This window comes from Tympanuchus pallidicinctus, unplaced genomic scaffold, assembly GCF_026119805.1.
Source record: "Tympanuchus pallidicinctus isolate F22 unplaced genomic scaffold, pur_lepc_1.0 scaffold12, whole genome shotgun sequence".
NCBI lineage: Eukaryota > Metazoa > Chordata > Aves > Galliformes > Phasianidae > Tympanuchus > Tympanuchus pallidicinctus.
Genome location: NW_026294637.1, coordinates 15325824 through 15351925, shown reverse-complemented (window position 1 = coordinate 15351925; position 26102 = coordinate 15325824). Strand labels below are relative to the sequence as shown.

The 26102-nt window shown below is 37.6% G+C and overlaps 1 protein-coding gene and 1 long non-coding RNA gene across 4 annotated transcripts in view; one reads left to right on the top strand and one right to left on the bottom strand.

Moving 5' to 3' along the window:
- RORA (RAR related orphan receptor A) overlaps positions 1-23255 on the top strand; it is a 378614-nt gene extending 355359 nt beyond the window's left edge. For 2 of the 3 annotated variants that reach the window (XM_052672310.1, XM_052672311.1), the window contains 9 exons: positions 1885-1970; positions 10285-10426; positions 11774-12169; positions 14828-14949; positions 16373-16505; positions 17280-17387; positions 18823-18933; positions 19948-20060; positions 21367-23255. In XM_052672310.1, the coding sequence (XP_052528270.1) occupies positions 1885-1970; positions 10285-10426; positions 11774-12169; positions 14828-14949; positions 16373-16505; positions 17280-17387; positions 18823-18933; positions 19948-20060; positions 21367-21531 (1376 nt within the window). In that variant the 3' untranslated portion in view covers positions 21532-23255. The remainder of the gene's footprint in view (positions 1-1884; positions 1971-10284; positions 10427-11773; positions 12170-14827; positions 14950-16372; positions 16506-17279; positions 17388-18822; positions 18934-19947; positions 20061-21366) is intronic. The other variant, XM_052672312.1, reaches the window with a different exon arrangement.
- Positions 1-26102, bottom strand: part of LOC128075500 (uncharacterized) — a 50848-nt gene that overhangs the window by 16339 nt on the left and 8407 nt on the right. Inside the window, exon 3 of the long non-coding RNA XR_008203865.1 lies at positions 11081-11156. This is a non-coding gene — a long non-coding RNA (uncharacterized LOC128075500). The remainder of the gene's footprint in view (positions 1-11080; positions 11157-26102) is intronic.

Here is a 26102-nt window from a genome sequence, read left to right as displayed (position 1 = left end):
GTTATTTAATGTGTTAGCTGAGAGCAAGGTGAAATGAAAACACTTTTTAGAGGACTGCAAGGCAGAAGTATTTGTTTACTTTAGTATCCTAAACAGACATTTTAATCTCAGCCTTTTGTTTTGTCGCTGCAAGGAGGGTGTGGGATTCAATGTCAAGAATGCAAAAATCTTTATGACGGAAGCAGATGTGAGTGGAGTGGGGTCTTGTACTACAAAAACATTTTGAAAGCTGCTGATATGAAAATACCAGGCAAACAACACCGTAGTCCCTTGGCTGTTGGGTACTGCTTTCCTCAGCAGAGCATTTCAGATGCTATTAGGTTCTTAGGAACAAATGGGTTTCTTCTACTTAGGTGATCTGTTCACTGCATTTGATGCAGTCTGGAGAATATTCTGAAGTAGTGTTTTAGCACAGTCAGTGCTGTGCAGTCTACTGATTTGGCCTGACCTGGAGCTATGGTGTTGTGCTGCAGTGAAGTGAAGCACAGAGAAGTACTAGGAGATTATTCTTGTTATAATAAGATGATTCTTGTTAACAACAAGCAGTTGGTTAGGGATTTAATGGCATGTAAAATACAGTGTTTCAAAGAGTGGACATGACTTTTTGAATGCCTTGTTGAGAGTACAGCAAGGCTAAGCTAATGCATTATCTTAGATGTGATTTTATGTGTTGTCACAGTCTGGATAACCATAAACTGGATGAAATAAAGGCTCTCTGAGGCAATCAAGCATCTTGAGAATGGATTTCAGTTCCTCGCAGGAGATTAACTGCACTTCTGATGTTTAATAAATCACACAGCGAGAAACATAGCTAGAGTTGTGTTTGTATTCCTTTTCAGTGTAATCTGGTTCAGGAAAATTAATATAGCCCAACCCAACACAGTTGCAAGACAGGAAGTGCATTCTTAGGATTCTGTTATCTACATGGTATGTACGCTCTGTATGCTTGTGAGAGCACATGCAAGCGTAGGTAAAATGTTGACTGTTGGTCTTTGGTATTATAAACTAATGCCTTGGTATGATGCTATATAAAAGATACTTGGCTTGCAAAATGACTTCAGTGATGTGCTGAACAAGCAGCTGAAGAGATATTCCTGAGGAGTTGTGATTTAGACATACATACAAAGAGTTTTATCACACAGTAAACTGAACTACATATGCTATATTCCCTAGAATATCACATATGCTACATATATATATGAAATCTGGAAAAAATAAAAATCAGAGCTTTCCTATCGTGTCTTTCTATGGCATTTTCAAGACGAAGTAATTTCATTTGTTTCCTGTGTTTTGAATAGAGTACTGCTGTGTTTTTGCCCCCATTTGCTCTGTGGGAGCTAATATACAAATGCATACTGATTATTCAGTGTAGCTATTTGAATTTTGGAATTCTTGTGTAAAATACAGTTACTATTTACCGTGGTGCTTCTCTTTTGTGTTGGCCAGTCATGTGAGCTGGATGGCATGATCAAGACTTCTCTGGTAAAGAAGTTACGTTCATTTTCAGGAAGGACAAACTTGAAAGTTACCTGCTACAGCCAGAGTTAAGACTGGAAGAAACCACTCCAGTGTCTTCCCAGCTCTTTGGCCAAAATGTGAACTCTCTGACTCTTTTTGGCTTTGAAATGCTGATTCCAGCCTTCTTGTGGGTTCTTAAACACCTTCTCAAATGACCCATTTTAATAACCCAAAAGCTATTATATAATGAGCAGCCATAATTTAGTCCAAAGCTCTAGGGGACCCTTGGAGTTCAGCAATGAATAGTTAATGCAGTATAATGTTTAGCAGGTTATTAGTTTTCACTGTACAAATGCTGATCAGGGAATGCTTTTATAAGGTGTTTAAAAGAAAATGTAATTAACTGGTTGTGTGCTTCTGTTGCAGCTCAAATTGAAATTATTCCATGCAAGATCTGTGGAGACAAATCATCAGGAATCCATTATGGTGTCATTACATGTGAAGGCTGCAAGGTAAGGATCTAAAAAAATAAGTTTTGAAAGAGTGCTTGGCCTTTGAATAGTGATTATTTTCCTTCCTTTTTTAAAGAGCAACTATTACTTGGAAATTGAATCAGTAGATTTCATTTCAAAGAATATGAAATCAATGGGTGAGTCTGAAGTACTGTTTTCATTTGGGTTATTAAGAGGCATTTTTGTGACACACCTTCTCCCCAGAGACAGGCTTAAAAAATCATGCAGTTTTGCTGCATGTGCTCTAAACTGTCTCTCTATGAAGAAGCAGTAAAAGCTTAAGTAGCATAAAAAGATGAACCAGTTCTAGCATATCTCAAATAATCTGTTCTGCAGATGCCCTTGAGAGGGAGTTGTGGTTTTCTTGATTCTCCCTCTCCATTTTTTGCTTTGTAAATTGCTGCGTATCTGTGTTGAAATAGCTATGGTGAGAGCTCTCTGACTTCTTGGTTTTCTTCTGCAGCCTGCTACAGTTAAAAATCTATTCTGTTTTGCATGGAAGATGCTGTTGTGCAAATTCCACTTGCTTCAGGTGTTAAACATATATGTTCAAAGCACTGTGAGCAGTGCTTATTTCTTGCAGCGTAGCTCACTGTTATGTTAAGATTTAAGATTTTCTTTTTTTTCTGGATGTGTACCTTTAGAGGCTGTAGTGAAAAAGGATTACATTAGAAGCACGTATGTTTTGCTTAGTTTGTCCCTCCCAACCAAGAACTGTATCAGACAGTGCTTGCATTAGTCCAGAGTGCTGTGAAACCAATCATTGCTTTCTGTTACTAGTACAGAGTTACAGCACTAGCTTGGGAATGGCAGTTTGTACAGCTGTGCTGTAGCTTGCTGCTTTCTTAATGCAAGTATGTGTAGGAGTCCCATGCTGATAGGTTTTCTACTAATAATCTACATTTCAGAAATATTTATGTTAGGTTTTAGTGTGCTCTCCTGACATGCTTGATATTATCTTTAATCTATGTAGCAATTTCTCTTTTTTTTTTTTTTTTTTATGGAAGATTTTAATGTTTTTGTTCTCACATTCTCTCGGTCTCATGGAAGTATTGGTAAAAAGGAAGAAAAACTCCCCAGAGTGTTAAAATGATGCAGGACTGCACATCATGCCTTTCTGACAGCTGTTGCTACGGAAAAATTTGGGAAATCCACTAAAAGTGCATTTGATAATAAAGTTTCTTGCAGTTAGTTCAACATCATTTATCACACACCAACTTTGCAAAGCGGCAGACATTTACAGGGGCAGTTGAGCTGTATGAATAGAAGACCATGACGTTACGTTCAGTGTTCAAGACCCTTTAATCTTTAAATGGTCTGGACCAGTATACCTGAAAGACTGCCTCAAGATCCCTGACGAGCATCACTGTCAACAGACTGAGGTTAGCATAATGCTAACGCTCGTCTGTACAGAAAACAGGGCTTTCTCAACATGGCTTGTTGCAGAACAGGAACAGTCTGCTGAAGGGAAGTTGCCAACTATATTACCTTTTGCTTCATCTTAATTCATGTCTTTGGCATTGCCTTCTCTTAAGCCCTGTATGTGAGAAAAGCCCCCAACAAAAGCAGCAGGATGACCACAAACAGCAGCAGCACAAACCATATCCACAGGCACATTAGTTAGTGTGTAAATGGTAAGAGCTTAGCACTGCAGCTGTGAGAGAAATATCTACTGAGAATTTCTCCATCTGAGTGACTGGTTTCCCAGGAATAATGCAAACATGAGTTATTAAAGAAAAGTATTTTTCGTGCCTCCCAACAGCCAGAACAAGAGATGCTAGCTGGTAGTGAGAAATGCATATGGAATTCCTTACATATTAGAACAAACAGTATTCCTTCAAACTCCATATAAATTGAGCTCTCTGGAGGTCTGTGCAGCCCACCGTTTGCTCCAGAATGATCAGCTGGTGTGAAGGGGCAGAAGGGGGCACAAACAAGCAAGTCTGCTCAGCTGAAATGAAGCACACTGGAACCTATTCGAACTTTGAAAGCGGTGTATGCATGAATAAACAAGACAATGAAGTTAGGCATTTTCTCCTTCTCTTGCAGTAGCAGAACAGCCATACAATTTCAAGCAGCATTTCAAAGCCAATGGATATAAACTTATTTATTTCCCTTCTAGGAGGCAAATAAATCTGAAGCTCACTATTCTTTACTGCCAGATCCTGGAAGTAGTGAAAGATAAGGGAGCTCTAGTAGGGACAAGTGACAGGAAGAGTTTACAAGATAGTGGTCAGAAGCATTTAAAATACGCTAGTGTAGCAGATGGATTTTGTTTGTGCTAAGCAATTCCACAGTAATGTCAACAAAGTCTCACCCAACAGAACTATTTTGGCTGGTGAAAAAGTTGGCATAACGTGGCTTCTGCCAAATGAGCCAGGTGTTTATTGGTCTGGAGTTTTTTTGGTTTTGTTGTTGGTTTTTTGTGTTGTTTTTTTCCCCCTGAAATGCATTTCCCAGGTTTTCTGTGGCTATGACTGCTGCAGGTTTGAGCATGCTTACAATTGCTTTTCATGTTATGTTAAACCTTCTTTCATAAAAACTACTTTGTTATGAAGAGCTAGTTCCCAGCCCTACACTGATTGCTGGAGTCAACTTCTTCCTCCGTGGATAGACCCAGAGAAGTCAGTGAGGTTCTGCACAGATGTACAAACCTATCTGCGTGCATCAGATTGCAGGATCAGGGCCTTAATCATCACAAGGGAACAGCTGTGCTGCTGCCCTCTCAAGCCAGGCCTGTCAGGGATGACCTACAGGCAGCAAAGCAGCAGCAAGGTGGGATTTTTTCAGCTCCCTTACTGTTTTTCATTCCCTTTCAGTGTGAATGTTAATGTTTGTTAATAGCAAACTTAACTTAAATACTACTGTTTAAATACTAATAACTATCAGCAACGTGATTTATTTAAAATATAAAGCTTTAGTTGCAAAGATTTACTTTGCAAACTTAATCTGTGTCATGTATGGAATCACAGAAAAGCTCAGGTTAAGGTGATTTTTGCTGATCCTATTGTCCTGCAATATTTTAGCCCTTCCTTTTTATATAACAAAGTTTTCAAACCAGTTTTTCTTGCTATGTTTCATTTCATACACAAGAGTTGAAAACATTTATTGAAGTTAATTAGTGTTTTTTGGAAGTTTTAATGTCCTAGCTTGCTGTGAGATTACTGGCTGTTTCTATGATGTTATTGGCTATGTTTTACACAAAAGTCTCTGAGTACTCCTAACCAATCAGTCTGTTTGTCTGATTTGAATCTGCATAAAAAATAATAATCATATCGCCACCCCTTTTTCTCCCCTAACTGAAAAATGAAGTTGGTAGCCAAGCTCTGTTTTATACTTGAGGGAGGGCTCCTGTGGAGAGCTTATGCTAAATAAAGAAAATTTTGAAAGACTTTCCTATCTGACCATTGCTGATATCCAATATATGTCACACAACGGAGATGAAGAGGAGTCGTTTAATACCTAACTGAGAAGCACAGATGAAGAATGCCTCCCTGTTGCATAACTCAGCAATAACAGTTTATTCCCATATTTAATATTGAAAGTAGAAGTACTGTAGTAGCACTACTGAAAAAACTAAAATCTGTATGGAGCGCTTGTTCAGCTGTTGTAGGAACTCATTTGCTCTGTGTTAGGCACTATGATGAGAGAAGAGATTGGTCTGTACACAGCCATGCTCATTTATCACACTAAAGGTTCTGTTGAGTGTTTTCTGCTTCATATTGGCCTATTGACCTGTTATCAGATTAATTGATTTATTTATTTAAGTTCTGGCCTCTGGCTATTAACTGTGCATAGTCCCTCCCTTCTGCTCCCTCGCCCCCTGGCAGTAGATATTGTTTGACATGTTGTGAAGAATTAGACAGAACTGAAACAGTTGTACAGATCAGTAAATGCATCTTTCTTACAAATTAGCTCAGTTTTTTTAAGAGAGATATCAACAGCATCTTTGACTCTACAAGGAGAAATTGATGTCAGCAAACACTTGAATGTTTCAAAAGGGCACAGCAGAGCGTTTACTTTGAAACAAATATTTTGTCAGTGAACTGTCTTCAAAGTTGCAGATGCAGTTTACTTGATTTTTCTGTCAACAGTGACAGTTCATGCTCAAATGACCCCCAATTGTATTAGTATGACACCTCTCCTTAAATGCCTGCAGTTGATCTCAAAACCATCCATGCAGGACACTGCTGAGCATCTCTGTTACTTTCAAAGATTTGTAACTCCTAGCTTCTGTCTCCTGTATCTTTTTAGACATCAAGCAATGGTGTTCATTGCAAATACAAGGATCATCCCTATTTGTTACTTCAGAAAACAGTACTTGGTATCATTTCCCATCTTGCATTTCTTTTTCCAGTGAGACATCCACTTTGTGTAATGGTTGATTTTTCGTTACTGAACACAGAGTGTCACAGTGGTGTTGTAAACATGCACCTCTAATTCATGCTGTTGGAATTTTAAAGTTTTTTGCCTAACCAGTTTCAAATAAAAAGTCTCAGAAAATTCATCAGCTATGTTACAAAAAGGTCTCATAAGCCTTTTATAACCTGGTAAACAAAATCTATTTCCTGGATTTATTATGTAGGTAAAACTGAATGTTTTTGTCTGCTTTCAGTGGTGCTATAACTTGATTAGCAAATACTTTATTAACAGTTCATTTTAAAATATTTTCACAGTATTCTTTTCCCCTGTAACTAAAATCATGTTTGTTGTCATAAAAGGGTTAAAATCCACTCTGAGTATTTACATTTCTTACATTCAAAAGTATATTTTTCTGATGCTTCTTTGAAGAAAATTGAATGTAGTTTGCTATAGAAAAACGAACCCTCCCAACTAATTGTTAATTGCTCAGAATATTGCAAAACTTAATGATACGTGGAAGACTTTAAGTATTAGCCATAAATCATGGGATTATGAATAAGTCTTTTTTGTCACAGGCTTGCTTACAGTCATTCCAAAACGTCTGCCATTAGGATGCAGCAAGGCAGCTGTCAGCTGTTTTCTTGTAATTAAACAGCCAATGAGCAGCTAATTAAGACATATGTGTATACAGAAATGGAAGTGGGTATTTTAATGAACTGTAGGAATCAATTCATTAAATGAAAATTTGTCAAAAGACCAAACATGAGATCAGCATTTCAACCCATGCTGCACTGGAGAGGGAGTCTGTGTGGTGAAATTTGTGACATCAGAGAATCACAACAGGATTTTTCCCCTTGGAAGCAGGAAGCTTAGACACAGACGTCTGTAGTACAGAGCCATTGAACAGTAAAGCGACTGGAACTATTAATAGACTGTGAAAACTGCTATTTACATTTCAAAGTTCTTTTTTAACAAGTTGTTATTCAAACTGACTTGCAGATGAAAAGTTCTTGCGCCCTTTTTTTCCAAACTTGATTTTTTGGCAGCATATGAAAAACCATATATTGTTTTGTATATAAATAGGAGTCTGAAATGTAGAGATGGCTTGTAATCTGCTCTTCACTTCTTCTGGCACTGTGTTAATACAGCAACATAAAAAGGGAGATGGGCAAAGCTCAATGACGCCTCATCAAAATCAGCTGCCTCTTCATCCTGACATCAGAAGGCGGCAGGGCTCCACACACTCACAAACACACTGATACCAGGGACCTTGGCTCAAGCCATGCCATCAGTCAGAGAGCAGTGTAACATGGTGACATCTTTTAGTGCAGGAACAGTTTTGTTGGTCTGTTTGATCAAGAGGGGTCCAATCTGCCTGTGGCCCATTATGCAATTGGATGAATGTCAAATGATGGTTGTTCTGAACATGCATGCAATTAAGAGTATGTGGCTCTGGCTGGTTTGCATAATGATTGAATGTATGCACGTGTACCACACATGCATACACCTCCTCCTTCCTGATGGAAAAATTACAGCTAGCTCTGTGCCTCTGGCAAAGGGGAAAAAATAGCACAACAACACAGTACAGTGTCTCTCCTTCACCTAATAGACGAAAAAAAAGCAACTAGTAGGGAAACCGTATTTACTCACTAAAGGCACCTGTAAGAAGGGCCTTCGCCACGTATTTTCAGAATGATGTGAGATACCAAGGACCACCAGAAGGTAGAAAAATCACAGGTAAATGTCAACAACATCGAAATTTTTTTGTGATTAAAAGCCTTCATTTGAATGAAGTTTAACCTTATTGTTACTGCCATCCCAAATCTCAAAATATTTCTGAGCTCTAGAAGAGTTCAGATTCACTTCTGAGATTTGAGGCAAGCTTTTTCTGCTTTAGGTAGTACTGATGTTTTCAGCATGCCCACTAATACTGCATGGTTTGTCTTTAAAAGCACTTACCTACATCTCTGATTTGTGAAATGGAAGAGTTTTTAAAGGCCCCAGTTTCAGGCAGCCCTGCTCTACTGAAAACTCAGCTTCGAGCTGTAACTTCGCTGATACATTGTACACTAAAATGTATTGAGCAGCTATGTCCCTAGGGAAAACCTGGAAGAAGCAAAAAGCTCAGTATTTTCTCCATTATGATACTAAAAATAATCCTGTCTGACAGGAATATTCTTAATAGAGAGAAATAGGCCTAATTGGCAATACAGACACAGTACAGGTCCCAGTAAAAAGAAAATGGAGGGATAGTTGAGGTCATTGGGCCAGTTTCAGCTTAGATATTGATAAAGCTGGCTTACAGGATCTCAGCAGTGGCAGACGATGTAATGCAGTCATTCATCAATGAGCACGTCATTCAGGGCAACTGGTGAAGTGTTGAGAGAACTGAGTATCATAAGGGACTGATAATGCAGAGATGCAGAACCTTGATCAGTAAATCATTGCTCATGCTGATACTTAATCCTGTTTTTCCAGTGAATTGCATTGTCCTTGCATGCACTGGAGTGACAGGCTCCACAAAAGATGTGAACAGAACTGGAAATTAAGCTGTCTACTTATCTAAGACCTGGTTCCTCCAGAGGGATCAATCATGTTGGAATGATACCTAGAAATTTCCTTGATATTTTAGATTTTCTTTAAGAAATGCACTGAGAGCTCAGTATGTGCACTGCTCTCAGTCTAAGTGACTTACCACCTCTCTATTGGCAAACATTAGTTGAAGATCAGATAGAAACCAAGACCTTTTTTTATACTTCACCTTTGACCATTAAAGCTTAACCGATGAAGATTTTTTTCCCTCCTCAAAATATGGAGCATATGGCTTTAACTCAGCATTTTGTCATTCTCCTGTCTGCAGGAAATTTGCTAGGTAGTCTCTTACTTGTCATGCAGAAGTCCTTCTTGTTTATTTCACCAAGTGTCTGGACAGAGTGTGCATGTGCTGAGGGACTCCAGAATACGGTCTTTAAATAAACAGAAGATTGGTAAAAGTCCAACTTTAATTAAAGGGTGCCCAGCCTTTCTGAGGAGGTATTTTCTTTGCAGCAGTGTTAATTAATCCATTATGTGGCAACATAAAACTAAAACACCGTGCTCACTGATCTCAGATGCCTCTTTAGAATGACTACACCTTCCCAGAATCCTTGTGAAGTAGGTATTACACACACCAGCTTATGTTTGGGCAGTCTGTGGCAAAAAGATGAAATAAACTTCAAAACAAGCAGCTGGCATAGTGATTAATAATGTGCACATTCTGGTGGAGAAAACTAAGTTGTATCTACGGCTCAGCCTTCCAGCCTTAATTTTTCTTTGGGGAAGGGTTTTCCATTCTAGTTGACTCAAAAGGAAAACAAGTACATAGAACTTGTTTCAGCTTCCCCCTTATCGTCTTACAAATCTAAACCCTGCCCTGAGTTGAATGAAAACTCAGTTGTCAGCATTGAACTATTAAAAATATATATATATTATTCTTCATAGAGGGAACTGTTCAGTATCATGTGTATTTTTCAGCTCGTACATACACTGGTGAGACTGAACATCAGAGCCTGCTACTGTCATCTCCAAGAGCAGAAAAGTGTATCAGGTTGAAATAACTAGCTGTTGAATCCTTCTTGTTTTGGATATCCACGCTGACCAAGAAATGATAAGGAAACCTAGGTTTATAATTATCTCGTTTGGAAATAATCAGTGTGCCGTACATCACACAGGGTCTACAAAAATCAGTGAAGAAATGTGCAATTCCTTTATATGCCATAACATCATTTTATTGTTTCCTACTCTTCACTGGTTTTTGTTTGTTTCCAGGGGAAAAAAAAAAAACCTATTAACTTCCTTTAGTGACTATAGTGCACTTGAACTTCATTTCCAGTTAGGTATGCTACCTCTCAGAGTTTTTATTCGCTCCATTAGTTAACAGCTTCTTGACTTGTACTTTGCAATGCAATCACAGGGCTTTTTCAGAAGGAGTCAGCAAAGCAATGCTACATACTCCTGTCCTCGTCAGAAGAACTGTTTGATTGACCGAACCAGTAGAAACCGCTGCCAACACTGTCGATTACAGAAATGCCTTGCTGTGGGGATGTCTCGAGATGGTAAGCTCTGCTAAATCCCAGTTTAAATGCAAAAAGAAAAAGTAAAACAATACTGAGTATACTGTGTATTCACCTGGAATAACAAAGGATTTAAAAGTTACTGTGCATCAAGCTGATTGTTGAGATCAGAGTGGTTTTTGTGTTGAATATTTAGATAAATACATATAAATCAGGGGACGTATGAAGTTCCTGTTGGTTGGTTTTCTGCTCCTCTGTTGTAGTTCATAGCTGAGTGCTTTGTCTTTGGTCACTGGAAGATGCAGTTTCTATTCTGATGTTAATACTTCCTCTCTGCATTCCTTCCAATTTTTGACATCCTGTAGCTGCAAGTAACATCACTATATTGATGGGGACCAGAACTGTTTAACAGTTTACACAGAAGTTAAATGTGTATGAAATGAATAATGGAAAAAATACAAAGAGAAAATAAGTGTTTTTTCAAGCCCATGCTGTGGTTTGCTTTTTTATCAATGATAGATTTCTGAAGAAAGTGTGTTCCAGTGCTATTAATATTGAGCTCAAAGTTATGCCTAGTGTAATGACAAAATCCACCTATCAGTAAAATGGAAGCGTATAGAACTCTTATTAGAACTGGATTTGCAGCTGATATCAGTACACCTCCTCCAAAGATGTAATGAACTTGCCATCACTTACCCAATTTGAAGGTTGAATTCAAGCGTTCTTGCCTGTATTTGACAGCAGTGTTGCATGTTGTATGCATACCTGAGGCCTGAAGAAGGAGAAAAGTTTTCAGGTTACATTTACTTCTTAAATTACATGGTCTTATTTTTTTATTGGGCATGAAACTAAAAACCTGAAACGGTACTGACTAGTACTAGTAATGACTAGTTCCTGGAGTATATTTGCTTTTCTGTAAAAGAATATAAGGTGCAAGCCATCTTCTTAAACTATGAGGCTTTTACAGCTGACACTGGTCCCAGAAATCATGTAATGTATTCTTAGGAACTCTTAGAAATTATGAATATGCAGCTGGTAGTAATTGAACAGTTCATCTCTCCTCTTTCCTAGGTGGGATTTGAATGCACAAGATATGCACAGTCAATACAGTGGATATAAAAGAAAATCTTTTAGGCACAGAAGTGGAAAGCTAATGAATTAAGCTAAAATAGTAACTTCTAACGGTCGTCTTCAGTAGCATGCTAAGTACATGGAAAGAGTACGTGATGCTGCTGTGTTACCTGTAATTGACAGGAATGATTCTTAGGTCTACCCATTTTGCTGATTTGCATTTTATATTCTGCCTTTCAGTGTAGTATTAAAGACCCAAGACAAACAAAATTCACTACTGGAGTAATAGAAATGAAACGTTTTGTTTTTGCATTTCAGCTGTGAAGTTTGGTCGAATGTCAAAAAAGCAGAGGGACAGCCTGTATGCAGAGGTGCAGAAACATCGAATGCAGCAGCAGCAGCGAGATCATCAGCAGCAGCCAGGAGAGGCAGAACCACTAACACCAACGTACAATATCACCACCAATGGGTTAACAGAGCTACACGACGACCTCAGTAATTACATTGATGGGCATACCCCTGAAGGTAGCAAAGCAGACTCTGCAGTTAGCAGCTTCTACTTAGACATACAACCTTCTCCAGATCAGTCGGGTCTTGATATTAATGGAATCAAACCAGAACCAATATGTGACTACACACCAGCATCGGGCTTCTTCCCTTATTGTTCTTTTACAAATGGGGAGACCTCTCCAACTGTGTCCATGGCAGAATTAGGTAATGAGAGAGAAAAACTTCCATTGTAATTGTCTTGATAGTACCCCTTGGATTAAACTGACACATTTAGCCAGGTGATAGCGAGAATGCTGCTTCAAAACAGCTGTGAGCATGTATGGGCATTCTTCTGTGAAGTGCACAATACCCTAATTAATTGTGGTACGTGGTTGAACACATTACAGAAGTGGACTAAAAGTCACATAAGCTTGTACTAGATAAGGTCTAGTAGCGTTGCTTTTGTTTTCAGTTCATATAATAGAATGTTCTGAATACTTATTAACAAGACAATCTGTTGTGCTGAGGAAATGGAATATTTCTTTATTTATGATTTTTTTTTTTAACATTTAATCTTTTTTTATTAGCTTAATTCTCTGTTTCCTAACAAAAAGTTACGTGGACTATCTTTTTCTGCTCTTTATCTGTACCGGGGGAATGTGGAACCAAAACATCGGTCTAATCGGAGGGCAGTTCGCCTTTCCAGTGGCTGAAGAGAATCTAGCTCCAGACTTGAGAAAAAATTTCCATGTAGCATGTTTTGACAGCTTCCCTAAGATCCATATAATGACCACATTAATTAGCACATTTTTCTTTAAACCTTTCCCTCAGTGATTATAGGAAGGCTGAATTCCATTACGAGGACTTGTTAGCATCCGGGTCTTAAGTTAGAGAGCACTGTGTCAAGTGGTCATAAGCAAACTGAAACAGGACGTAAGAGAAATGGCTTTAAGATTCTAGTATTTATATAAGCAATCAGGAGTTTAAAACATTTATTTTGTTTAAATGACATTTTTTGGCCACATATTTCATTATTAAAACAACCTAAAAATTGAAAAATTGTCTATTTCAAGATAAAGTTTGTCTCTTTTGTTGTTGGTTTTAACTAGAGGCAGGTATTTGATGAGAAATTCTGCTTTAGTTTATGTTCTTTTTGAGAATTTTTGCAGAGAGGAAGGGACAAGATTTTTCATGTCCTTATGTTGCAGAATGCAGTTCTCTGCAATAGTATATGTTGTGACAGCCAAAAACATTGCATCTCACTTGAGTTCAAATACCTTCAGTAACAGATGAAGTAAAACCAAAAAGAAAAAAAAATAAGGCAAAAGCTGCGCTTACAGTTTTGTCTCAATAAGTGATTGTTAATATTCTCATGGGAATTACTAAAAGATGAACATTAATAGTACAGAAAAAAAGAGAAGGCTTCTCCTTCTTAGGCCAGGTATTCAGTCTGGAGCACTAGTGTAAGATAAGTTTGTCATATTCCTTATCCTTATTTACACAGTGCTTGCATTTAAACCCTATGGAACGTGATTTGGGTGCCCAGCATTGACATTGCCAAACAGCCTCTGAAGAATGTTTGTCTGCTAGACTGAGGTTTCAATTTAGGAAGGTGGGGCTGTTCAATGAAAGTATTTAAGTGTGTGTACTTAAATACAGACCAGAACTGAGGCTGAGGTTAGTGAATAACACGGTAACATTTTATTTCTGTATCCTTCAAGGGCAAAGGAATAATGCTGTCAGATGCTGACAGTGAGAAAAATAAATGTTTAAGTACACACTGGTAAACAAATATTGCACTTCAGTGCTATACACCCATGTTCGTGATCACCAGTCTTACTCAGCTTCCACAAGTAGTGGGACACCACCCACTAGATCAGGGTGCTCAAAACTCCATCCAGCTGGGCCTTGAGCACTTCTAGGGACGGGGCATCCACAGTTTCTTCCTAATATCTAATCTAAACCTATCCTCTTTTAGTTTAAAGTCATTACCCCTTGTCCTGTCACTCCCAGATAGAGTCCCTTATCTGCCCACTACTCCCACCTCTTTCTCTGCAGGGCTGCTCTCAACTCCACTCATCACCCAGTCTGAACTGATGTTTTGGGATTGCCCCCACTCAGATGCAGGATCCTGCACTTGTGGCTGTAAGCTTTCCCTTTCAGTGGTGGTCTAATCTGCAGAAGTACCAACTGCAGAGACAAGTCTACTTGTCGTGTGCTAAAATATGAGACGAGACACAAAGAAAAATGGAAAACTTTTAAGACTGAATATTAATTCATAGCATAATTCTGAGCCCAGGTTTCAAAGCTGGCTTTTTTTTTTTTTTTTTTTTTTTTTTTTACTAAAAGCAGCAAGACCACTTACTGAGTTTACAGCAGCTTGAATGATCCCAGGTTTCACTGAGTTTTGACTTTATCTCTCAAGCTTTTTTATCTTGCAAACTTTCTTTTGAAGAAATGCCATCCAGGAAGTAAGTTTGTCCCAGATACAGTATTCTTCATTCAAAAATAAATTAAAGTTCACCAAAGCATCTTCAACTAGTGAAAGGATTCTGCTTTGTGTAACTATTAAAATCTCAGAGCTGCATTGTGAGAGTGTGTGTGTGTGTACAGAGTGCCCTCTAATGGCTGCACTGGGCCCATTACGAGCTAGGCAAGGTATGTTAAGATCCAGAATTGTTTTGTTTACTGCAGTATTAGCAGTTTGCATTGATTTATTTTTAAGGAAAAAAAAAATCCAAGGAGATATTAAATTAAAGCATTTCTTCTAACACCTAAGCTTTCCTGTGGCTCCCAGTTGTAACTGGAATATGTTCATTTTCTCATGTCTGAAGGTATAGCTTTTCATTTTTAATGTGTGTAACTTTCTGGTCTTTCTTTTAGAACATCTTGCACAGAATATTTCCAAGTCTCACATGGAAACTTGCCAGTACTTGAGAGAGGAGCTACAGCAGATAACATGGCAGACTTTTCTGCAGGAAGAAATTGAGAACTATCAGAACAAGGTATAAAAGCATGCCAAACAGTGGCATGCTTTTTTAAAGCATGGTATTTCCATAACACACTGCAAAATTCAGTTTTTCACTGCTTTCTGTTCACTATCAGGAATATACATTTATGTGTGTTTTCAGGACAAAAATGAAACAAAAAACATGCTAGAATCAAGATGAGCAAGATGGTTGCAATTTGGTTTGTGATTTTGCATTTATGATTTTAACCATAAATACGAGGAAATGTAAAGCTCTGGAAATATATTTGTCTGTAATTGATAAAATTGGATAAGAAACTAGAGAATTTTTTTTCACTCCAACATGGCATGTTATTTACTGTTGTTACACTGTAATCTCCCTAATCATTCCCACTTCCCCTCCTCCCCCAACAACAACAACAACAGCAAACTAGTTTGAAGCACCAGGTTATAACTGTGGAGTCCTTTACAGCTGACCTGTGAAATACTGATCAATACCAGGACATGCATCAGTCTTACTTTGTTTCCATTCCTATCTGGTAATTGAAAACCTGAATAGGAGCCAGTCAAAAAGCCATTGGCTTGTTTGACACTTTATAATTTTGCATGGTGCGTTTTGTTTTGATATTATAAACTCAGAACTCAGATTTCCTGCCTTTGGTGCCTGGTTGTATCCCTGATTCATTCTACAGTTGTCACAGTGTTTCAGTTTCACCTGTAGAACAGCAGCAGAGCGCTGCCATGCCTCCAGTAGGTACTACACGATTTATTCAGTGCTTGTATTTCCATTATGCCTTCCATCCACGCACTACTGCCAAGTGGCTACTTTTGGAAAACTATCTTGAGAAGCACTATTAAAGCACACTTCTGAATATTTTTTTTCATTTCCACCAAAAAAAAAAAAAACTTAACCCTTAAGAATATTTTTTCCACTTGTTAGGTACTCTCATTCTGAATTATTATTAACATCTGAGAAGAACACTAATTGCATGCCTTCTTTGTTGTTAACAAGATGATCTTCATATATGTGTACTTTATATGTATCCTTATGAAGACCAGCTTGTTAGATAATTTACATTCAGGACAAAAAAGAGAGGTTGATAGGAAAAATGTGATTGTGCACCGCTAGCATAAGTTGGTATTTTCTCTCGATGCAGTAAGTAGAATTACCACTGAAATCACCAGCATCATTATACTTAGATTTTTTTGGCTTATGACATAAAAATATGCAACCTGGATCTCTCTGCCATCACTGAAGAAGTTTTACATGCTTGCATTTTCACTCATCCTCATGAGGCTTTGTCTTTGAGACTAACGGCCCTTTTCTCACAAGCAGACTGTAGCCAGGACTGCTGAAGAGCATTTGCTCTGCTTAGTTTTTGAGCTAAGTCTTATTTTATGAAAATGAGCTTTCCAAACTTTAATTAGTAACTTTTCAATTTTTCTTCTCTCTCAAACAGCAAAGGGAGGTAATGTGGCAATTATGCGCAGTCAAAATAACAGAAGCTATACAGTATGTAGTGGAATTTGCCAAACGCATTGATGGCTTTATGGAGCTGTGTCAAAATGATCAAATTGTGCTTTTAAAAGCAGGTATGTGGGTGAATTTTAAGGTCTACTTCTATTAGTTTTGACTGAGGACAGTGCTACCTATATAGAGTGATTATGTATATATATAAGTATATATATACATATGTTGAATGGTGATTTAAAATAATAAAATAAAGAAACCTCTATGTCTTTGTTTGAAGTAATATGCTTTCTTAGTTTCTCTGGATGCAACACGTTCCACCTAATGGAAAGTGTCCTTGCTCGTGGCAGGGAGGCTGGAACTTGATGATCTTTATGATCTCTTCCACCTCAGACCATTCTGTGATTCTATGATAAGTTCAAGTCTGCATATGAAATTTTCATTGTGAACTACAGGAGTAATTAAGTGTGAAAGAATGAAAACATTGGATTCAGGTTTTCTTTATTAGGCGTATGAATAGTGAATAATATATTTCAAGTTAAAGTCCAGATTGTTCTATGCAAGATACTGTAGAAGGAATGCAGTTTACAAATATTGAACAAAGCTATCAGAGCTTCATGAGTAAAGATCTAAATGAACTGCTTTGACTTCAGAGACTTCATTATCCTAATAAAAATATTTATTAGCATTAACTAAGTTACTTTAGCAAAAACTTGTAAAGGAGTTTATGGGAAATAATTACACTATAAAATCAAAATTATTCTTTGTTATACCACAGAAACCTACTGCCCTAGTCAGTCTGTGCTGAAGGCAGAGCACTAGGGAACTTTTCTCTCACTTCTTGCAACTGAAGTCTCTCTACTTAAATAGTCAAACATACATTGTTTCTGTTTTAGGGTCTTTAGAGGTTGTGTTCATCAGAATGTGCCGTGCCTTTGACTCCCAGAACAACACAGTCTACTTTGATGGCAAGTATGCTAGCCCAGAGGTTTTCAAGTCCTTAGGTAAGGAAATACCAAGTGTTGTACTTTAAAAACACAGAGAAACAATAAGGTAGAAAAGCATGAGGACAGCTGCCTTGAAAAAAATAGAGACTGTAGTATTCAAATAAAAAAACAGTTAAAAAGTTCAAACTGCTTATTCTGTAAATAATTCTGCCAACTGTGTTTGAGGCCAAGCTGATTTCAGGAGTTACAACACCTTAGCTACTTGCAATGCAGGACTATTGGTATTGAAATCCAGCACTTTCCTTACTTAGGTCAGGGTAGAGCAGCTTGGAGATGCTCGTAAACAACAGAAGCCCAGATGTCTTAACTCATGTAAAGCTTGATGAATCCAGTTGAAAAGGAAGAGAAACTTTAAATTTAATTTCAGATATACTGACAGTACTGCTCTGAATATGCAAAATCTAGTTGTTTGCAGGTAAAATACTGAAATACTCTTAATTCTTTTTCTTTTTTAATTAAACCATTGTTTACCTTTTTATTTCTTCTTTTCTGCATACTTATGCTAATTTTAAAAGGAAGAATTTAATTGGGTATGGATTTGGTATGTAAGCCATTCTGGAGGGCAGTGAAAAATGACAGTAGCAATATGGCAGTGAAGAAAGCCATACAATTACTGAAGTACTCTCTGCCTTTTCAAAACACCTCAAAATATTTGACTAGAAAGAGTATTAAAATAGAATTGTTTCTACTCAGAAACAATTCAGAGAATGCAGTATCAGATATGGGCTTCTATCTGCTAGTAGTTGCAATGAAACCTAACTTTCAGCTGCTACTGAGTACACTCAGAAATTTAAGCTGAGCTGGGGGCTGAGATCTGCAGAGGAGAACCCTATTCCAACAGAGGTTGCAATCCTTTCAAAGCAAGGCGCAGCTTTTGTGTAATGGATAACAGCATGTGTAACAGCAGCAGTAACCTGACTTACACCTGTGTGAGCAAGAGAATGGATGAAAGGAGGCACAGTTCTTCTTCTGCATGAAAAACTTTCAGACCTTCGCTTCTCCTTTTGCTCCTGCATGTACCTTGTATGCTTCTTCCCCCTCCCTCTTCCGTGTGCTCAGTATTCATAAAATCGGCATTTTTCAAGTATACATTTCAAACATCCAGTCCACAGTAACATGAGAAAGTTTCATGGAGAAAGGCAACAAAGCCAAAACAGTGTTGAGCTTGAAAATGGCTTGGTTTTCACCTATATTTACCCCAAAAGCACAGAAAAGATGCAATGCACAAAACCTTCAAAGTACTGGGTACCAGGATGTGATAGCTGGGGACCTGTGGGTGAAGTTCAAGCATAACTGAGATCTCATCAGTCCTCAAGGGGAAAAGCATTTACCTATCAAGTATTTTACATCCATTTTTCACCTAAATCAGCAACTGTGTAGTTTTGAAGTAATTTCAAACAGTTTGGCATGAGCTGTACCTTCTTTTTGGCAGGTTGTGAAGACTTCATTAGTTTTGTGTTTGAATTTGGAAAAAGTTTATGTTCTATGCACCTGACAGAAGATGAGATAGCTTTGTTTTCTGCATTTGTTTTAATGTCAGCAGGTAAGAGACAGAGTATTTATTCTAGGTTTCTATGGCAGAGTTCACTTTTATTTTAATGTATTCTTAAATAGTACTGCTATCACACAGTGTGAAATGTCCACCTCTTTTTGGTCCAGTGCCAGCTCAGAGCTGTTAAGCAGGGTTGCTGTTTTAGCAAGGAACAAATGTATGGAGGTGGTTGCAAACCCTGGTAGCTCAGGTATCTGTCACCTTTGTGAAACCAGGTATGGGAATGATGGCACCAGACATACAAGAGTCAGCCTGGGTCTGCTATAGCCATGAATAAAATAGCTTCATCTCAAACAGATTCACACTGTGCTCCAGGTACTGGGAAGGCTTATCGGGTTGGGCGAAACAAGATATTAGTGCAGAAATTCCGTTTGTGTCTGACATAATAGCCAAGGAAAAATATAGTTTTAAACCATCATAGGAATAAATGCTGGAGGAATCTGTTACAACGGAGTTTTACTACATCATAAATACATTCTCATGCTGGTTGCCATGCTGGAAATATGTTTGCTTTGTCTCTTAGTATTTAAGCCACAGAATCCCTTAGTTCTGCCACAGATGTAGTACCTAATACTCCTTTTCTGCTAGAAGTTTAGGAGCACTTTTTTAATAGCTGAATATTTGTTCTGATTTTTTTGTATGCCACTGTAGATCTTACTAAGAAGATCCACACCAACTACTTGTTCATTATGTGATCCATGCATTTCTCACTAAAAGGGGGCTAGCTTCATTTTGTAAATATCCTGCATTTTAAAGAACTTATTAGCAAATAATTAATGAATCTTACTCAGATATGCTGCAATCTTCTTATTGAGAGTTTCATAAAAGTAATTTTAAATGCAAGTAATAAATGTGTCCAAAAGCTATTAATTTTGAAACTCATTTCCTATGTAAAACTGTTGAAGTGGAATGAAGGTTGCAAATAGGAAAAATGAACAGACTATTTCCTGATGCACCGTGACTGATGTATGCACTACTAGAGGTGTTAACTTCATTTGTATTTAGATCGTTCATGGCTTCAGGAGAAGGTAAAAATTGAAAAACTCCAACAGAAGATCCAGCTAGCACTTCAGCATGTCCTACAGAAGAACCACCGAGAAGATGGAATTCTAACAAAGGTACAAATCATATTGAGCCATGTCATGTGACTGTGAAAGCACACTTTCTTATGAATAGTGTAAAAGCTTCTGTGCAGTATTTTTTTAATTTATAAGCCCAGAATTCTTTGTTCACAATCAAGGTACTTAGCTGAAATCATTTGCTAAAAACAAGAAAGGGAGAAAGAATGATGTACTACGAATATGGCTGATAAAGGTCTGAAAATGTTTTTCATGTTGAACTAAATGAAAAGCCATCAAGGTTTTTATCTTGTTTCTCTTAATAACACCTCTGCCACGCAGAGCACTATTTCTACTACATGTAAGATTAAATCTTACGAAACCTGTGTCTACATGACAACTAGCTTGTGATGGCACACAGCACCCAAACTAACCTTGTTTCTCAGTACGTCATGAGAAGTTCTGCACAAGCCTTTTTCTCAGCACTTCTTCTAACTATTGGTGGCTAGGGAAGAGAAAAAAGATACTACATATTATTATGGTAATCTCAAGTGTCTTCAATTAGGTGTTCAAAATGCAGAGGCAGTGTGAAGGCACTTCCTTACAGATGTAGTTCCTTTTAGAACTCCACACAGCAGGGAAGGTCATGCTTAGTTTCACAACGCAGAATTAATTACACTTAGACTAACTACAACTAGGAGCAGGATAGTACAGCCCAGTATGAAGATCTGGGCTTTCCAGATTGTCCTCATTTCATAGCTTGTATAATTATTTTCCCAGCATATGCATTGGATTCCTTTGCTAGAAGGAGATTTCTTCCAGGTGCTTCGATACAAATATGTACTCACTAAGTTGAATGAGCACCCTAGTCCTATTTTTTCAAGGACAGATTGTTCTGATCTGTTTAATACAATTTCATCTTTTACCTTTTTTGGCATAAGTGGAAGTAGCCTAATCCATTGTATTGCAAGTTCCCTCCATAATATAGCATATTTAAGAATAATCAAGCACACCTTCTTCCAAGAGAATTACTAAGTTGCATGAGTAAAGATTCAGCCATGAAATAGTTCCACATCGATCTGGAGCTTGTGATATGGCTTACATAGGTAGGCAAGTGATACATTTTCTTAGACACCCAAAGAAAAAGTTATTTCACAGATAGCATTAATACATTACTCAGTAAGTTTTTACTGGCTTCTTTATTTGTTTTTGTTTTTAATATACGAAACTTAACACATCTGATATGTCACTGCTAAAGCAAACAAGTGAAGTGTGCTCAAATTGTTTGAGAGTTCTAATCCTGAGCTCAAGACTGGGAGGCCTTGTTCCATATATGACTGTGTGACTTCTGTTCATTTTTTTACAGTTAATATGCAAAGTGTCTACTTTAAGAGCACTGTGTGGACGACATACAGAAAAGCTTATCGCATTTAAAGCAATATACCCAGACATTGTACGACTTCATTTTCCTCCACTTTACAAGGAGCTGTTCACTTCAGAATTTGAGCCAGCAATGCAAATTGATGGGTAAACGTATCACCTAAGCACTTCTAGAATGTCTGAAGTACAAACATTAAAACAAAAGAAAGGAAAAGATTAAAAAAACAAAAAAGAGAAAAAAAAAGTAAAGAAAACCAAGACACTTTATATGGCCCTGCACAGACCTAGGGAGCCAACACACTGCACATCTCTTGGCGGTCCGGGTCAGGCGAAGGATGGGAAACAATGAAACAAAGTTGAACTTGTTTTTCTCATGCATATGATTTCCATTTTGCCTACAAATATGGACCCTTTTTCTGTCTCAACTTCTCAATCCTTGACCTCTGTTTACACAGACTGAGGGTACTAGTATCAGAAGGTTGCTTTCTCTCGTAGTTCACTGCCCAGACTTCTGACAGAACAATCAATTTGTTGATCAGAACCAGAGAGTCCACCTAGTAATCAGCGACTGGTGTGCATTGCAGAGATTTAAGCATCAGTTTGCACAACTTGCTCATTGTTTCATGAAGGACGATTTTTTTCACCTACCACTGTTTGCCAGTAGACAGAACGGCATGAAAAGGGTCCATAGCAATAGCAACAATAGCATTATAATATATTACAGGGTAAATGGGCATGAAGACTATATATAGCAAAAGAGATATTGTTTATATATTGTTTTAATTAATATAAAATGTAGTTACTGGTATAGCTTTTCTTGTTGAATTGATAAGGCACTTTCATTTTGCACCTTTTTCTTTAAATTAAATGCTAGCGTGTTCATTGTTGTGTTGCATGTGCACCAGAAATTCAAGTTTAACTGAAAAAGGTTTTTGGCAGGTACTGGTACATTGGGAGGTATTTATGCTGCTGTTTTCCGTGTTACTTTTAAGGAGAGGCTGGTCATATCCTGAAACGGTTACACAGATTTAAAAAAAAAAAAAGGAAAAAAGGAAATTTTCTAAATTAAAATCAGATGTTCAACTGTTCATTTAGCAAGTATTTTTCATTTCAAATCTTTCAAATCTGGATGTTTAAAATTACACACCTAGATTCTGATTTAGGCACAGCAAAAGCCTCATTTTCAAAGGTGCTGAGTTTCTGTGATCAAATTAAGCAATTACAGATCACTTACAGATAGAATAACGTGTCATCCTTGAAAATCAAGCCAGTAAAGTGCACATCTACCCACCATAAATCCAGATTTGAAGGTATTTACTCAAGTCTGTATCTGCAGTAAAAGTATGTGTGTGACATGTATGTGGAAAGCCAATTTTTATACATAATGTTACATACTTTTGTACTCTGTATTGTAAACAATGCATTCAAAACTCCAAACTCTATCCTATCAAAATTCATAGGTTTAATTTTGTTTTAAGTGAGATTAGAACCCATGTTCTTCAAACATCCAGCAGTTCTATTTAAAGTAGTTGAATGGAGTGCTGACCATTGCTCTCATTATTTACATACATGCACTTTAAAGTTTAACAGATGAGGAAAGACTAATAGAAAGTACCAACTGTCTCTGAGTAAATTTAGCAGGATTAGAAATTAAACCAAGTTCTGAAGGGAACAGATCCACAGTGAACAATATCACAAAATAAACTGTGACTGTTTGAGCCAGAGGTCTGTAATTGCTTTGGATGAGATGAGGAAATACAACCAGGAGGCTTGTAGGCCTGTGTGCCTGTAACTTTCTGATGAAATATGTTGCAAGGGGAAAAAAAAAAAAAAAAAAGAATGTGCTCCACTGCTTTAATTTCCAAAAATAATAAATCTGTTACATTAGTCACTGAGAAGTAACACTGAACTGAAGAACAGAAGCACACTGAAGAGAGGTAGAACTAGGCTAGTAGTCTAAAACAGTAAGTTTTATTCTATGATTTGAAAATTTTACCTTTGGGATCAAATTGAGCCACAGGAGCACAAGATCTATTAGTGTTTCATCATAGCGCTTGGCTCTCATCCGTTTATATGGTTCAAAATTGAGGAGATGAACACGGCATCTCTGCCCTTCAAAGCAGTGTAGCCCTGGAGAACGGCACAGGAACACCTGCACCTCTGTGAGTACCTGGATGGAGGCACGAGTGGGCTTGAGGAAGCCAGCCTCATGCTGCTCCATCCTGCTGCTCCAAGGAGGCAGCTCACAGCCCCGCACACTGACTGCATTCTCGCTGATAGACTTTTCCTAGAATCATTGTTTACTTTATTGGAGTAGCTGGCATGATACGGTACTTTGATTCCAATGTGTGCTCCTATTTTTAAAGCAGTCTTTTTAACAAACAGACGTTTTCGGAATATGACCAGCCCTAGGTGCTAGTCCTTTAAAGATCAACTAAACTTAATTTCAGTGTCAACTAATGAATAATGAGGTAAGATTCGTACTTTTTTAGAGAGAAAGATACAGCTCCTACTTTTGACAATAAGTAGACTACCAGGCAAAATACTTTGGGATTAATTTTCAGTCACATCCTTTACTTATCTATTCCTGATTAATATTACTACTTTAGCAGGCCTGTAGATACCAGTGGTTTTGTTTGGTATCTAATTCAGAGTATTTACACCCTTAAGTCATTGACAACACAGAATTTTGGAGTATTTAATAACAAAATACATAAGTGTAGAAAGGTTCCACATGGGGCCTTAGTTGAAAGCCTGTTGTATCCAGGATTGGCTTGTGACATGATCTTTCATTCCAGGCTGTGCAGCACCTACATGCTGTCATTTTTGTCAAGGGGAGTCCCTGTGGACAACTAGCACCTTTTAAAATCAGGCTGTGTGTACATACCCCAGTAAGTCTGCCTTCCTGAACACAGCTAGCAGCCACTTGGCAAGAGACTATTACTCGTTTCATTTTGCTTGGCATAGAGAGGGGAAAAGGGGATACAGCATGGCAGACATACTGAAAAGACTGCGGTTGCCTATGAGGCAAAGGGGATGTCAAATAGCCTCAGAGTGGCTGGTCAGAATGGCTGCCATGGAAGAACTTGTGTGCAGCAGTGGAAATGCACTCTGCAGAACCTCTGCGACTATGGCCTGGTGTCAGACAATCAACACAATATTCAGTTTAAAAAAGCATATTGGAAGTAAGTGGATTCACACAAGTATTTTCACGATCTGTCCAGCTGACAACAAACAAAAACGTGAGGACAGCTGAAGACAAAGTAGTACATTGCTACTGAATGATTGTACGCTAGAGTCTGCGAAGAGCTTTTCATTGGGTTTTCATCTTTCCACAGAGATGTTCCTGGGCTTTCTAGAAAAGAGGTAGTACAGTATACTGGCATTTGAACTACCTTAATACACCTCAACATCTCTAACACTGATTGACTCTTAAAAACGATGGGATTAGGAGAAAAGGGAGGCTGTTCTTAAGTTTGGTTGCTCTTTATTAAAGCTTGTCTATCTTAGTATGGATACCAAGATCTCTGTGTGTGTATGTGCACCTACCTGTGTGTGTGAGAGAGTAGCGTTGTGTGCGCACATGATGTGTGTGTGGGTGTGTGTGAGTGGCTGCTTCTAGGCTGGTAAGTGTCAATGGAGAAAAAGAAAATGTATTCAAAATACTTAAGTCAAAAATAGAAGGTGAAAAAAAGATTTATTCTATACAAAGCCTTGTCTGGACCACTTTAGAGAGACTTCTATTTTTTTAACCCTTCTATAAATATTTGATGGCACTTGAAATATTCCTGCAATAAAATGTGATTTGTGTAAACATTAAAAAAAAAAAAAAAGATTTTGTAATGTGAAACAATGAAAGAAAGTAATGTAATTTTTCTAAAAAACAGAAAAAAAAAACAAATGAACGAACTTTGTATTATTTTCTTGATGGAATTTGTCTATTTGTCTTTGGAAAACTTTTTATTTCATTGAATGTGCCATAGTAGAGGTGTGTGTTTCTTTTTCTTTTCTTCTCTTTTCTTTTTTTTTTTCATTTTTTACATTGTAGATTTAAGGAATAGCTGTGTTCCGACATTCCAAAATGCAAGATGACATAGCAGTCATGATTAAAAGGTTTGATTAGTAAGCTTCAATCATTGTTGCTTTTTTTGCACATGTTCTTCATTCCTCTACAGTGCAATATGTACATAGAGCACTTGCGGGTGTAACCTTGATCCCTCAGGGAAAAATACATATTTGTACAGGATTTTTTTTTTGCCTTTTTTTTTTTTCTTTTTTTTTTGCTAAGGAATGTCGATTGAATCACTTGTCTGTTGTCGAGGGGCAGCCAGATAATAATCCTAAACCACTGTCACAAAACTTTGATTGTTTAATAATTTTGTGCCCTTTTATTATTTAAAAAAGAAAAATAAAAGTTATTTTCTGACAGTTCTTTGTGCTGATTGGTGAAAAAAAGGGTAAATATATAAGCACCTTATGATTGACTTAACTGTGAATGACAATCCATCTCGTTATCAACAACAGAAGCCCTATCGTTTTGGAGCTGGGGTTAAGAGTCAGAAACTAATGTGCTCAGGGATCTTCTAAAACTCTTCAACAGGGTGGCCAGTACTACTGGTGGGACAAATTATTTTAAAAAAAGAAAAAAGAAAAAAAAAAAGAAAAAAAATGCAAGTATTTCTTCCTTTCCCTTCTCCCTCTCCCCGCAGGCACAAAAAAACT